Source organism: Formica exsecta, unplaced genomic scaffold (genome assembly GCF_003651465.1).
Source record: "Formica exsecta isolate Colony F162 unplaced genomic scaffold, ASM365146v1 scaffold223, whole genome shotgun sequence".
NCBI classification, from domain to species: Eukaryota; Metazoa; Arthropoda; class Insecta; order Hymenoptera; family Formicidae; genus Formica; species Formica exsecta.
The window spans coordinates 329,736-346,203 of NW_021849528.1; the positions used below are offsets into that span (position 1 = coordinate 329,736).

At 44.2% G+C, this 16,468-nt stretch overlaps 1 protein-coding gene across 2 annotated transcripts in view; it reads left to right on the forward strand.

Annotated features, from left to right (window-relative positions):
• LOC115235482 (protein pangolin, isoforms A/H/I/S-like) overlaps nucleotides 1-16,468 on the forward strand; it is a 160,931-nt gene that overhangs the window by 97,552 nt on the left and 46,911 nt on the right. Inside the window, exon 4 of one of the 2 annotated variants that reach the window (XM_029807309.1) lies at nucleotides 15,900-16,331. The exons of the other annotated variant lie outside the window; for it this stretch is intronic. Coding sequence (XP_029663169.1) covers nucleotides 15,900-15,929 — 30 coding nt within the window. The 3' untranslated portion in view covers nucleotides 15,930-16,331. Of the gene's footprint in view, nucleotides 1-15,899; nucleotides 16,332-16,468 lie in introns of those variants that run through there. 2 annotated transcript variants of the gene reach the window in all.

Genomic DNA, 16,468 nt, shown 5'->3' on the forward strand with positions numbered 1-16,468 from the left:
AAAAAAAAAAAAAAAAAATATTCGCCGGATTTACTAAATTGCCGGTCCGCCAGGCTTACAAATAAATGTAATTACTACGTTTATTTATTTCGCTGCGCAATCTATGACAGAATTCATTGACACAAATCGCAATATACAACGCGGATATAACGGTGCGTTTAATTCACTTTTTTGACGCACAATTTCGGGATTAATTCAATTGAGTTTCCGTTCGGCGCATAATGTTTTAATAAATCTAACAATTTCTCACTTTTTACCGCTGTGTCTGTGTATGTACGCTGCTTTTTTCAGGCTTCTCGTATTATTCCAAGATTTCGTTATGATATATGGCGCATCCCATACACACAGACCCGCACACCTTTATACGAGTCGAATATTTCATACCCCGTTTAGGGTTAACCACGAGACGGTCGATTGCATAAAGCATTTCTAATTCTGCTTCACTCCGCCTCCTGCTCTCGTCGATGACCGGGAACATTCGTGCGAGAGAACTCCTCGCCTCATCTCGGAATCTCCTCTCATTCCTTTTTCTCTCTCCCTCTCTCTCTATTCTCGTCTTCGCTCTCTTCGGGGAAAGGACGTCGTTCGATCGAATGGCCTCGGCTGCCTGGATGGACTTAAGTCAGCGTGGCAGACAGCGGATGGAATAATGACCCGCGTCCCCAAATGACGCGAGGTGCATATTTAATGCTCTCGCCTATACAGTGTCGGGTCTGTTTGTGCATGCGTACTCTGGCGCCGCTACGCGTCTTCGGGATAACGAGACGGAGATATTTAATGGGAAGAAGAGAGAGAGCATGTATAGTTGCACGCGTTGAATTGTCAAAGATTGCTTTAATCAAAGTCTCGATAAAATTGAGCTTGTTCTTACAGTTTCCTCAAACTCTAAAGCTCTCTACCTTAGAACCTAAATTAAGTCTTTGCGATTCTAGATTGTTATAAATATAATTTTGCTGATAGGCACACAATTAGGATACACGATTAATGTTGCTTTGAATTTGTTTGCCATTCTTTCTCGTAAGATTCTTTCGCTTTCCTTCTTCCTTCGGAACAACGTCGTGGGTCGACGACGGCGGTATCGAGTGGCCTTAAGTGGTTTATCGCTCCCCCGCCCGTCTTGTTTTTATTGAATGACGAGCCGTGATGCGATTTCGCTCGAGCAAATAACCAATCGATTTACCCGAAGACACATTAGGCGACCGTCTTCCGGTAAACGTCTTTTAATTTCCTCGCCGGGAAAGCGAGGGTGGAATCGCAGTTATCGTCATGTCTATCATGCTACTCGTTACGCTCGTCGCCCGAGTTAACTTTGCAACAACGTTGTAACGAGAAACGAAATAAAATGTTCGAAAATTTCGACCGCCGAATATCCTCTCAGCGTTGCGTATGATTTGAGTTTGATACGCACTGCTACGTTCAAAAATTCATCATGCAGCCGCGCGTTCTGTTTGAATACCAATTACTCGAGTACGTACTTTGAACATGAAAATGACAAGGATACCGGAGGAGAGCGAAAAAATAGGATAATTAATGATGTTATAATACCTCTCGCAGTTGGATATTTATTTTTTTTTTTTATCTTTAACTCCTTGCGCGCAAGCGAGAATAGGATGTTAAAAATTATATTTTCTCTTCTATACATAATCTTTATAATCTTCATATTGATGACTGACGATCTAAGCCGTCACATTTTGTTTCTTATATAAAGTCGGAATTAATTTTGAAGCGAGTTTTTAATTTACAATTTTATTCAAGTCCGTCTGTTGTTTATCGGAAGATAATCGCGAGGGGAGAACGACTCAATCGTCATCCGAAAATCAATACCCGCGAAATACCATGGGGTTCCGGAGCGCCGATACTCTCGACGTCATGAAAAACGCACCTTGCAATACGATCCCGTTTTTGCCGCGTCAGCGGAAACGTCGAATTCACGGCGGGCGGCGCCCGTCGGCTTCGCTCCGAGGATGAGCTGGTTTTATTAATCTGCCTCACAAAGAGGTTTCGCTTTTTCGTAAATACTGCCAATATCGGCGGCTTTTGGTACACGCGGAGACAGAGGAAGAAAGGAGAATTCGTACGTGGATATTGTTGAACGTTGGTATTACCGAGGTATATGCCGTTATCCATGACGCAGCATTGCAAAGGATATAAGAAATATTGCAATCTTGAAAAATGGATCTCGCGAAATTTTTCATCGACCGCCGTTTACAAGAATATTGGCATCGATTAGAATAAATAAAATCGCAGAAACTCGTGAAATGAGTACTCGCATAGAAAAATTTCTCAGATTTAATTGGAATAGATTTTCCAAAAGAATTATAAATTCCGTTTGGGAAAGTTAAAATATAAAAAGTATGTTTTAAAAACGCAATTTTAAACGGGAAATCGAATTAATATCATTAGCTTTCCCCAATATTTTTTTCAAAATTCTTTCTCGATTTCTATTTAATATTACAATTAAACAGAATATTTAAAATACTTTGTTCAGATAGAAACTTACAATTGTTCAATTAATATTGAACGATATTTATGAAAATAAAATTAGATCTTGAAATGATGAAATAACAGACCAATATTTTTCGTTTGCTCTAACAGCCGTGCTTTCCAGGCTTTTATATCGAATAGAAATTCAAATGCGTGAAAGTATGGTAACCAAAAAACTAACATTTTATTTTTTATTCTATTGAGATTCAATAACTGAAATAAAAATAAGATCTTTTTATCCGATATTCCACATAAAAATATATCGATTTTACTTAATTTAATCTGTTAAAAAAAAAAAAAGAGAAGTATAATATCTCTCGGTAAAAGAATTTTCAAGAAAACATGTAATTACACTTACAAATTTTCTTGAACGCTCGCCAAAGTATCGCGCCAACGCCAGTCAGTTTAACCAGGACTCGGACTGGATACACTTCTTATTCCCTTCTCGCCTTCTCGGGAGGGAGTGCATATACTTCCTACTCTTCGCGTGTCAAGTCCAAGATTCCCGTTGACAACAAAAGCCGTATGCACCTCGTCCCTGCCGATGAATATTTGATCGGGCGTATCAGCGTGGCACGGTATATTCCACCTACAAGATTATGCGGCGGCCGCGCGTCGTTTTCATGCGTGACGAGTCCGCAATTTGCGAAATACCACGTATCAAGGGCGAACGACCGTGCGACGAAGGGAGATAATGCGCGGGGCGCGCGCTATTCCGTTGAAAAGGCCGTCAAGTTAATGCCAGTTTTTTTTTCCATCGCGGGGGGACACTCGCGCGGATTTCGCAAAGGCACGTATAGACGCAGTTATCCTATCCTAAGTCGTGTCGTATACTTATCGACGACATTGTTGCGAACACGCCCTATGAATCTTTGAAAAATCCCTTAACCCACTCGCGGAATAACGAGGCGTGCATTGTAATTTGACATGAAAAATGCAACCTTTCTAACCCGAAAGGAAATCTCGCAGAGACCTCACACAAATTCGTTTCCATTCAACGATATCGGTATAATGGTGCGCGGAACGCAGGTGTCCGCGCGGCGCAACTTCGAACAAAATTCTTCCAAGTCGTGAATGTACTCGGGCGGATTCGAAGAAATGTCTAGGAGAAGATTTTACGTTCGACTAGTCAGACACAAGGCGCGTTAACGAGCGCTAAGACATCCCGATGGAGCGTTTCGTTAACTTGACCGGCGCGCGCCCGCGTTTTAAGAGTAGAGGCCCGAAGGCGCTAGACGTGGAAAAGCGGTCGAGGTCCAACATGGTGGTGCAACAATGCCCAAAACAAATTTGAGGTTTTCCAATTTCCGAGCCGATGCGCCCGATGAAGCGCGCCACGATTATTCCGGGATAATAAGCCGACCCTCTTTCTCTCTCTCTCCCTCTCTTTCTTTCTCCTGCTTCTCGAGGGTACAAAAGCGGAGAAGGACCACCGGGGGGGAATATACATTTCGGGCAAATATTTGGACATTCGTGACCGCGCGAGGAGGGCGGCCGAAGAAGGAGCGACGGAAACGTTCGACCGAGATTGAGGAAGACGGAACCCGGATTGGGACATTGTATCCGGCCGCTTAGCGGACCGCGATAACAGAGTTACCCTGCCTTCCCTCTTTCCCCTCCCCGTGTCGGTGTGTCCATTGTGCTTCTCCCGTATTTTATAAATCGTGTATAGATGTGCGAGAAAGGACCTCCTAACCCTCCGACTCGCTCTATTGTGAATGCGCACCGATGCGCCCCGAGATCTCCCGATCTCGCGATCTCGGCCGAAATCCAGGCGCGACGAAGCCTCTCACGGGGCTAATCAAGCGTACTTTCAAGTATCCGCATTCAGCTTTTTATATACGAGCTAACTCGTGCGCGGTATATATTCTGTCCTAGCCAGCTGATTTAATTATGTATTGTTTGCAGCGATTTTCTCGTTAGTATCGAGAATATTAACGGAAGTTTCATATGGAAATTTTCCTTGACACGCGGTGCAATAATATACTTAAGACAATAAGCAGTGTCGCGAAATAACGATCGTTTGACGTATCCCGGCGATATGTGTCACTTGGATAAATACTCGCTTCTCTCTTGAAGCGTTCAGCGCAGCATCCCTTCGGAAATAGGTGAATCCCGCGTCGCGGGAGGTTCTTGTAAGAGAATCTCTACGACGAGAGCGCGTGTCTGAAAAAGGAGGAGGGGAATCGGGGGGTGGCCGGAAAATACCGCGGGGCTCGACGTGTGACTGCGTGTGTGACTCGTTGTTTGCTTTAACGTCTCGCTGAATCTCTCGTTCTACGCCGAGGAACCTCCGACTTCTTCTTTGTCCTCTCGCTCTCCTCCTCGCCGTGCTCGCGTCTAATGTTTGCTCGTGGCACACAACTTGTGTTTTCGCGTGCGTATTAGGCCTGCGGTGGATAGGCTCCGGGACGCGATCAGGGCGCTCCCCTTCGACTTTTCGAACCCTTCTCCGTCGAACGCAGGGAGCGCGCGATGTCGACGAGGATGTCGTCGTCGTCGCGGTCGGGCGTCGTCGACGAGGATCGGAGCAAAAGGTAGCGACGCGCGCGCGACGGCGGGAATTTATTTTTACGAACTATGCAGGAGGGATTGAGCAGCCTCGTCTTTGATGTTCGAACCGACGCATAGGCATTAGCGTATAAATATTTAGACCTCCGGCCGTTGCCCGGGATATATGGGCGCCTCGATCGACTATGCTACCGGGCACGATATTACGCCTTTGTCGTACCGCCTTTCGGCAAGTATTTCGAACCGTTGCCGCCGCAACGAACCCCGATGGAAGAGGAAAAATAACGCCCGCGTTTTTCATCAATAGCGATATACGGATCTTATTAATTATCGATGATTGCGTCTGGCTATTGTCCAAGTTACTTTGAAATCTGCGCGTCGGAAAGAACTTTGTCAATTTGAGTTTCTTAATCCTGAAATATATGATTAAGAAATACTTTATAGAAAGTTTTTTAAACTGTCGTCATTTTTTGTGTTGAGTTTTAATTTCCTATTTTGAACCAGTTATATACATATATATTCAAATACATCTCAAAGGCATTCAAATAACTTTTTTAAAGAATGGAATAAACAGGATGTGTCTCTATTCTCTCTGAAAACCTAGAAAATCTGAAATTCTCATGAATTTCTTTTTTAATTTGCAGAAAATTGGTAAAAAAGTTGATAGAAAACATTAAAAAGTGTATATAATTAAGAAACATATTTTAAAAAGATGCATCTAAAAATTTTCCAATTTTACATAAAATTTGACAAAAATATTTGGAAAATTTGCGAATTCCCAGGAAATTCTTTTCGCAAGATTTGGATATACATTCCAAATGTTTTAGAATTAACATTAAATAGCGATTTGAATAATACGCATTATTATTTTCACATATATTGTACGTGCATACACACACACACAATCTGTATATATACATCTGACTGCTTTGTATAAAATACTGAAATTCGCGGCACAAAAGAAAATGTTGACGAATAATCGTGCCAGACACTGTTGACGCGTTCGTCCCGTAGTTTACTCCAAGGATATGCTTCCGTGCCGTTGGCGCGGAAATTAGAGCGCCACCCGGTTGGCGGAGGTGACGGAAAAGCGGGGATTGGGAGTGGAAACTCTGATATAGAGGAGAAGAGGAGGGGGAGGGGGTCGAGAGAGGGCCGAGACGACGACGACGATGTTGACGACGATGACGACCGGTGGGATCAGCGGGACGAAGGGTAGCAGCTAGGCTAGCGATGATGGAGACGGAGGTGGAGGCAGTTGGGGAGGCTGGCTTGAGGTGGTAGGACGGGCCTGGGAGGGTAATTACGAAATATAAAGGGTGGGCTGGGCCGCGCCACCGAGGCAGGCAGCCAGACTGATGAATATTTCACCGTTCTGCATTAGCCGGCGAGAGAGAGAGAGGCGCTTGTGTGTGCCTCTTTCACTTTCTATACACATTGGCCCAACCTTTCTCCCCCCGCGCAAACACACCCTCAGTATTCTCGTATTCCCGGCAGAAAGATTCGTACGCGTCGCGGTCCAGCCGACATACGTACGCGCCGCGAAAAGACAAGCGCATGAGCGCGATCAGCAATGATTCTTTCTCTCGCGGCATTTTTTTAAGAGAAAAAAAAAAGACCGGGACAAAGACGCGAACTGAACGAATGAATTATTCAGCTTGCGTGTTCCTCTAAATGTATATATCTACAGCTGGGACCGGATAAAAACAGTCGTTTACTATTTCGAGGCATCACAGACGAGACTTCTCCCGAATCGTCTACGCTATCTTGGAGCGGAAGATTCGCGGAGAGATCCGCAGCTCGGAATTCACGAGGCGAACGGTCTTTTCGGCGTCGTCGTCGTCGTCGTCGTCGTTTCGACGTCAGCCAGTCGAGAGCTGCGTTCGAGCAGCAAATTTGAATAACTCCTAAGGGAGGACGAAATTCCGACGCGCGGAGAGCGAGGGAATGCGGGGATCGGCAACAGTCGTTTCGTTCCACCCCCTTCTTTCTCCTCTTTTTCCTCGCGTTGTCGGACAAGGAGCGCGAGTAGAGATCGGGGATGGTTGACAGGAGCAACGCAGTTACGGTTCCTTGGCGCAGAGGGAGGAGGCCATATCGTTTTCTCTCTCTGTCTCTTTATCCTCTCGAATATAGATGTACGTGCGTGTGCGTCGCATATTTACAAACACACGCATGCCGGGGAGAAATGTCGTGCGCCGTCAACGCACCGTATCGCTGTCACCCTTCAGCAGCAGGACCCTACCAGACCGACCAGGGCGAACCTATCGACGGCGAACGGACTACCACTTCAACGTCTGGCGACCCTTTCGCCGTGCTCATTCGAATTTATTGGCGCGTGTTCGAATATTCATAAAAAAGGGACCTCGTTGGCGGAGCGGAGCCCGGCTCTCGCTTTCCCTCCTCGTCCTATTCTCACCCTTCGTTTCTCTCTCGTTCTCCAGCATCATAGTCGCTCCCTCCCCCCCCATTATACGGATTTTTAAGTGGCGAGGCGGAGCAAGGGGGATATCCGACTCCGGTATATATTATATACTCGTGCGGTTATGATCGAGAAATCGATTGTTCGCGTAAACAAAGTGCTCACTGACTTCGTGCCGGAGAGAGAGAGAGGGTCTCTTGTATTCATCTCGAAACAAACGTGGCAGCAACCTGCGCCAACTTCCCGTATCGTGCCATAAACATCGTAGTAATTTGTCGCAAGACAAGTCGATGAATTTTAACATATGAACGAGAAATGTTGACGACAAATTATAACATGATCGACAAGATCTGTAACGTAATTTTGCATTAAATCTTTACGCACATATACATTGAAAGATCACCTCACGACATTACGCAGCAAACACGAAAATTAACTCTTTTTTTTTTCAACGGCGCACAGTGGTCCGTGTCCATTTTTTGCCGTGCGTCGATCGGCCTGTCAATCCTTCGGAGTTCCCGTGCAGTTGAAAATAATTAACGGATTCGCGAATTGAACGGCAGTTATTAATCCATTATCAATTTTTCCTTTTTTTTTTCCGACCGCTCGCGCACATCCATCCAGACTTGACTGCGCGTCGCGTTACACGGCCGAATTGAATAGCACCGATTGGAAATTGATGCGGAATGTATTTTGACGAGATGCCCCGACTTGCTTTGTGTAGCCTGTTTGCCTGCAAATTTACCGACTGATTTTTTTCTATCACCAGACACGTCAAGCTCGCGGATTTTTATGTTGACGCGCTACAAATGGAACGTTTACGCGGCTTCGGGACACGCGCCTCGTTTGTTTAAAACAACAATCGTCGTCTTTTCGCCGCGCGCGCGAAATGTTATTTAAATATTGCTTATTCCCCGGTAGAGAGTATCGTCTGTATAATATCGTGCGATATCGTATTTAGTCGCGGCGGTGAAATCCCCTTTGACCGCGAAGTAAAGATAACGAACAACTCGTAGAATTGAAAACTCTTCCTCGCTCTCACGAGCGCTGCACGATAAACATTCGATCTGTTATTTATCTGTCGCTTAGGATCACAAGTGCGCATCCTTCTACAGTTTTACAAATCGACGTACACATCCGGTGTAGACGCGCGGGAACGTCGCGCGCGTGTGTTTATTAAATCCCGCGCTCGCCGACGAAACTCAGCTGTATATACACGTGTAACTACTTATACGTACACGTAAATAAAGAGTACTATATACACATACAGGGGAAACCTTGCGCGAGTGTGCGGTCGTGTCTCCTCATGCGTACCCTTCGCCGTGTGTGTTTGTGTATATATACATATACGTATCCCGGTGACTCACCTAGCGCCCGTATTTTGCCAGCGGAATTCAAAGGCGGGTCGGGTATTGTTTTTGGCAAAGATCAATGTGATCGGTTCGCTGGTCTTCCGCATGGAAGGCCTGGCTAGGCTCTCCCCGCTGTATTATTTGCTCCGATAAACCTAAAGAGGTCCATCCTAGCCTCTCTCTCTCTCTTTCTCCTCTCTGTCTTTCTCTCTGTCTCTCCCTCTCTGTCTCTCTCTTTCCGTCTCGGTCTCTCGTCTCATCCCGCCTTCACGAATTAACCCGTCTCGGAGCTTTTTGCCCACGCTCCGTTCGCCGATTAGCGCTATTACGACAAGAAGATAATAGAAGGGCCCTTCGCGAGATGTGCAGCATTTCTTTCCACTGTGAAAGGTTGAAAATCATTACCAAGGATTTACGTGACGAAATTGGGGAACAGAGAAATTTCAACCGCTTCAAGAATTTTGATAAACTTCGCTTTAAAAGCGTAAAATTAGAGACCGTTGTTCTCTTCAAATGTTTCAAAGACGCGATATTTTTATCTCACGTTTTCTTGATGATACAACATATTTTTGATTGCATTTGGTGCTACATTGTTAAGACAATTGCAGACGCATTAACGAAATCATTATAGTATCACCTTGATGAGTAGAGCGCAAACACGTAACCGGAAGCGCACATTTCGACGTACGCGATAACGTGCATTAGCCTGGAAAATCGTCGATTTGATCGGTTAAATACATGGCCTTTTGTGATAAATCACCAGACACGCGTTACACGAGTACGAGACGTGTGAAGAATATAGGACGATAAGATAACATCCGAGAACTGCACCTCTAAGCATAAGCTGAAAAATTCAATGTTATTCGTCATGTAAAATGTATTTATCGTAAATCATCGCTGATAAAGAAAAAAACTCGAAATTTTTTTAAATAAAACAGTTTAATAATTTAATCATTTAATCATTTTTAATAAAACACATTGAATATAATAAGATTAATTACGTTTCTCTTATTTTCAACACATGCCGATTAAATAATTAATTTGATTGAGAAAGAAAAAGATCACAGAATGACTACTGAGCTTCGAATAAATAGCGATATTTTATTAGGTGCTAGAAAGATGTATTCTTCAAGATACTCTGTTCTCTCCTTCTTCTTCTGCGGTGTGTCAGGTGCGAGAGCCGTTCCGGATGTTCCGCGCGGCGAAGCGGCGAGTTTCGCGGCGTTAATATAGCGAACGGCGAGCCGGGAGAGCTGCGCCGAGCTCTTTGCCACTCCACCGAGCGGAAATTGATAGGATAAATTCCGGGTCTGAATTGGCTCCGTCGAGCTGGAAACCTTCCCCTTTCCCCCTCGTCTCTCCTCTCCTATCGTCGCTCTCCACCATCGCCGACGCGCCATTTCCTTTCCTCCCTCTCGACTCCTACTACCCTCGCCTCTTCTGTGCACCCTCTCCGCCTTGCTGCTCACGGTCGGATATGGTCGTCTCTCTTGGTTTTACTTCTCTGTCCCGTCGATGTTCCTCTTAAATTCCCGTAGAAGAGACCGTCGATTGCAGCGGGGCTGGCGAGAACGCCACGGGCATCGTTACAGCGAAATTCTTAAAAAGACGTTTGGAAGACGAAGCGTTAATTTTGCGCTATGGTGGAAATGCTTCGTGCGACCGTAGTAAGGTAGATGAACGAGACGAGAGAACCGTGTGTATCGATAATTCGAATCTGCGAGATTATATCGCAGGAACGCGGACAGGAATATTCCGTTAATGAGACGAGTGACTGGTTCAAAATGACGACGGATACATATTACGATTGCGATTTATGTTCCTTTCTACGTGAATAGAGTCGTGTGTAAATTGATCCGGTTCTCCGTTGGCTCTATCTTCCTCTAAATTGCGCCGCTCTCCGTCTCGTTCCTCGTGCCGTTTTCCGCTTCGTGCGCGCCTCTCGACACGCGGGATAGAGATTGATCGCTGCTTCGGCTATCTGATAAGCGCGGAATGTTGAAGAAACGCGTGCACGTACGTCGACACGGTCGCTTGACAGCTGTTCTCCGGGGAGATCCGCTTACTTCGTGCAAACAAGTTGTTAGTACCTGTTACAACGAGACGAGCGGTCGCGTATCGCGCCGAGTTTATCTAGAGAGACGTCTCCAAGATGCGACGCGCGCGCATCCTCTCCGTACTCGCGCGAGCGTAAATCAGCGAGGAGGATGAGGAAAGAAGGTGGCGATTAATATATAGTATATTCTCGGCTGCGATATCGAGCGTGTCTATTTATGACGATGAGGTAATGCGGTATCGCGTTAGGGAATGTCGAGTGATTGAATGCACAAGCGATTGCACATTCATCGCAAACGCCGATTCATTTTCTTTTCCACGCAAGAATTTTTCTTTATCAAAAATCTCTAAAAAAAGAAAAAAAAGAGAAGCACGAGAAAATCTAGTCTGGCGAAAATCTGATTATCTCACTGTTATAATATTGCGTTGATATCCCAAAAGTAAGCTCTCACTCGAGATATAAAGTCTTTGGGAAGGGCGGGATGGAAATGGTACGCCGGATACTTTACGTCGACGGACAATACGCACAACTGTCGGATCTATTATGCCCACTTAATTAGGCTATAGCGTGTCGTGCAAGGGGCTCGACACACGGGGACACACGGGGAGAGAAGGGGAACGATACACGGTGACGCGGGAGGGTGGCACACAACGACTACGGGGTAGTCAATAGTCGGACAAGATACACCGCACGCGTGTACCGTGCGTGTACACAAGACAGGGTGAGAGAGAGAGAGAGAGAGAGAGAGCAAGGTGAGACACGACGAGAGATATGGGGAAGGCTTACGGAAGGCTAACATCCGAGAGGCGGGGGGGGGAGCAGCGCCCTCCCCCCCGGGGGGTAGACGAGATTATAATCTGTCCCATTATTGTGCCATCGACGTCCCGGGGGAGATTTTTCCATTTGACAATGCAGTTACACATTTGTGCATTTAACATCCCGAGCGCATCCCGCAGCCACGATTTCGCAGCCCCCCTCGTCTCCGCGGGCGAGAGGGGGACCAGCGCGGGATCAGCTCCGGGACGGACTTCGTCGGGACATCGAGGAGGGTGGCTCTCGCTCATCCCTCTAAACCGAAAAAAGGGGTCCTCGGCTATAATCCTACCTGCATATGATGTCCTCGGCTTTGTTTGCCGCTGCGACATACTGAACGCGACGAGGGGAACAGAAAGGAAGAGTGAGAAAGAGGGTTTGGGGGGAAGGGAGAAGAGTTTCGTACACATTGACGATCCTCGATTAATAAAATGTGCTTAAAACGATGGTAGAGCTAGACATTTCTATTAAGGAAAAATCGGCTTCGAATTGACGAAGGAGAATTCGCAGACAGAGAGAGAGAGAGGCAAAAGAAACCGCGGTATTTTTATGGGACGCCATATGTAACGTCGCGTTTCGCGTATTTCGGAAGTGTGTTTCCGTTCGCTTCGGCAAAGGCGCGCGCGTTGTATTATCTTTCTTTCGCTTTAAAACACAGTCTTTCCACGGAATACATACATCGTGACCTTTCATTCCTGCCACTCTTTGTTTAATACACTCTTTGTCCGAAAATTCCGTTTTATACCGGGCTGAATAGCATCCGCGGCGAGGACGAGGGAACATTACCCGTGAGAAAGTACGCTCGCAAATGAGGGAACTGTACTAATTGCAATTTTCGAACAATAAAATCCTACGCACGTACATGAGGAGTGGGGGGGTGGGGGGAGGGGAACCAGTTTCTTCGCCCGGTTTCGGCCCAAAAAGGAAGGGCATGTATCTCGCGCTATTCGCCATTCCGCGGAGTTTCCTGCCGCTTTCATTCACATTCTCTTTCGATCGCGGTCGCGCGCAGATCGCTTGTTGTTGCACACCGGCGAAAAGTACAGGTTTGTCCGCCCCGACTGACCGTCCTCGGTCATCTGTCGTCACGTCGCGACCGAGAATATCCATTAAACTGTCGAAAGCCCTAAACGCGTCGCGGTCTTTGCGATTTAGCCGATACAGCCATCGCGCAATATGTCGTCTGCCGACGATGGCTGTATCGATCATAAACACCTGTTCCACGACAGTGATTCATAAATCCGTTGTCCTATCCCTCGAGATCCATTCGAGGTCTCTTTGGCGCTCATTGAAATTCCGATCAATGCGAAGATAATCATGTTTAATCTCTCTCGTAAGTAAATCCGATCTCTGCCAATTAGTCGATTCACGTATCTCGGTCTTTTTGTAAAAGAAAGCCTCGTTAATGAGAATTGCATGCATTCGCGGTAAATGATCGATCGATAATTATCACATGCATGCGAGGAATTTGTTTATTTGCCTTTCCCAAATACACGATTATGCAAATTCTACTATGTCTTTTTTTTTACTTAACGCAACATCTAAATATCTAAATAAAAAAAAATTGAGATTAAAAATCTAATGAAGACTCGGAGATTCGACGAGCAACTAAAGAAGAAAGGCAAGCCATGCGCTTGTTGAACGAGCGCAATTTCTTTCTAATTAATCGAATTTACATCTTAATAAAATTTCCTTCACACTTACTTGGATCATCTTTAATCTGTATACGATTTAAATGATAAGCACGCGGCATAATGATAAGAAACAAAAAATGAAAATACCAAAAACTTAATAGTTGTATTCCTTCGTGAATTCGAAATTTGTGTAAGCTATATTTCGCTACTAAAAATTGTACAAAATGTTATTAGTCTGGATATTCACGATATGAGAAAATAGTAATCTCATCGAACAGGATCCGAACTTTTTTGATCAATCCGCCGATCGCTAGCGGTAGCTTGCGACGAACGTTGATCTCGATATGAGCGCCGCAAGCATCTCGACAACGGCAAACATCCGGCGCGAGTCCGCGGGAACGTGGACAGGATTGTGCGGACGCGGTGCCGGCGGTAATGCAAAGGGTAAATCCCGGCCGCGCAGCCAGCCCCGGCGTGCGTATCTAATAACCGTTATTATGCGTGCGCGTATGTTGACAGTGGTAATACGGCGTGTAATAGGCCGCCGGTGTATAACTGCGCGCGTAGAACTCCCAATATCATCGCGCCCGCTTATCATCGGCTGTTATGCCAAGATACACACAACAGAGAGAGAGAGAAAGAGAGAGAGAGAGAGAGAGGAGGGGGGGGGGGGGGGAGGGAGAGAGAGAGAGAGAGAGAGGGGGGAAGAGATCGAAGCGAAGCGTACATCCTGATCGTCCAATCGCGTTTATTACATGACTATTTGATATCGACATCCGAAGAGTATCGATACTGCACTCGGATAGAAAGATATTTTTCATTGAGATATTTACGCATTTAAATCCTCAAAGAATCTTATGGCTAAATCAAGATTTTGGATATAACAGAGGGAAGGTAACCGAAGCCGATGTATCATTTAGTCTTTAGACTTTAGTTCTTAGAGCTGCAAATTGAGAATAATTTATACTCCAAGATATATATTTATTGCACTCTCCATTAGATTACATCACTTTTGTTACTTTACTTTGTTAACCTGGCATCCTACCACGAGAAATCAAATTTGGTGAGTGTATCGTATGATTAAATTACCAATTTGTTTCTCTAATTCCGACGATTTATCGATGTTGTCAATTAGTAAAAAAATTAAACGTGACGTTGTTGCCCTAATATTTACCTACTTTAGCAATATCATATCGTTTGGGACCTTTTTCCAAATTAAACGTTAATAAATTTGGTATTAATATATCTTGAGAATAAATAATTTGAGAAATATTTCAATATCAAAAACGAAGAAGCTCAATTAATTGCAATGACATAAATTGTTCTTATAACGACGTTGGAACGTTTTTCATTACTTTTTAAACTTATTTCACGAGCAATAAATGTGGAACTAGAAAAACATCTTGATATCAAGTTAATATTGTTAACTTTTTCTCTCTCTTCTTACTTTTTAATTACTTTACTGTTATATAATATTATAGTATTTCGTGTTGATGCATTTGCATCAAAAATGTAATATTTTTGAAATTTAATTGTAATATATTTAATTTGCGATCATTTCTAATATATCACTTTTATTAATATCAATTTTCTGCTAATTGGTAGAAATGATAAATTCAATAAATTCAATAAATTAACACTTAATTATGCTATACATCAGAAATTTATTTCTTGTGATGATTAACGGAGATTTGATATTACTGTTTCAAACTTTTGAGCATAGTAGCTTTTTTTAATGCAAACGGAAAAATAAATTAAAATCTGAGAAAAATTGGCCTTTAAACTGACTTATCTACCGAAAAAAACTACAAAAATATAAAAATAAAAATTATTAATTTTGATAAAACGCAGCGCGTTCATTTGCTATAAAATAAATGTATAGATTTTTTGGTAGATGTATTTTTTCTCTCTTTCTCTCTTTTTTCCCTTATATAATATATTAGGAAGATAAAGAGGATCCTGTTTAATCAGTTTCGAAAAGGAGGAATTTTTATGCGCGTGCCGACATAGTCGTGCTCGCGCGCGTGCATCGTGCGCGCGCTTCATGTGCGATCGTCTATACGTGCGTGTAAACGCATCCATGACGAGTAAATATATAAACGATTCGTCAAGCTCGTGAGGCCGAAGCATAGTGCGCCTGTCAACATGGGAACTGCAAACACACGTATCGAAACAGATAGCATTGCGGCCGAGCAAACAGTTAGGACCCTTTCCTTCGGCTACGCGTGTTACGTAAGCCGAGGTACGCTGAACGTTACGTAGAGATCTCTTTTCCCTCTCTCTCTCTCTCTCTCTCTCTGTTTCTCCCCTTGGATAAACATCGTATCGTTGTTACCCTTTTCAATGTCTGGTCTGACAGGGATGAGCCGGCGGAACATTGTCAAACGTTTGAAAAATTTGGAGGGAGGTGGGGGAGGCACGTGAAACCCGGTTAAAAAATAATTGCGATAAAATAATAGCGGTGAGAATTGTTTTCGACATATATCGACAAAGATACGTAATTCTATTGGTAAAGTTTAAAAAAACGCTCGTAGGATATATCGGGCATAATTAGTGAAATTTTTGTCTCCACTCTCTGTGTTTTAGGCATCGATTATAATTAATTTGCGGTTCTTTTTCTGTTTCAGGTGAGTGCAGCGACGCGATTGGCGGTATAACTCGTGTGTATATATATGTGTGAGGCGCCGTCGTATCAGAATAATCCGATTACGGTGCTGCTGCTGTAAAGCGCGCCGTTAAAAGCACGAAGGGCCGAAAAACTTGGCCGCGCGGATCGACTATAAGTAGTAAGAGTCCATAAACCTACTTTATATATAGTGTCGCCTTGTCTGGCTCGCCGTCTGGTTAGAGAGTGCTCGATCCGACGACGTCTCCCCGCGCTCGTTTGGTTTTATGATCGCGCTTTAAAGCGCTTCGCACGTCGATTTCATTAGGTCGAACTTGGACTCTTGGCACGTCCGCCGGACGTAGCTCCAGCTGGAGGCCGATATACCGAGACGAGCAGTAGAATTTAGAGCATGTCAAACCTAAAACGCACATAGTTTAATATAATACTTACCATGTTTCTTTCGTAAAGATAAGATAAATTGACCGAAAATCTCAATAATAATTATTATAACACAATTCAACAAAAAAAAAAATAATATAAGAAAGAGAATAATCATTTTTCATATTTTTTTTTTTTTTTTTAAATATT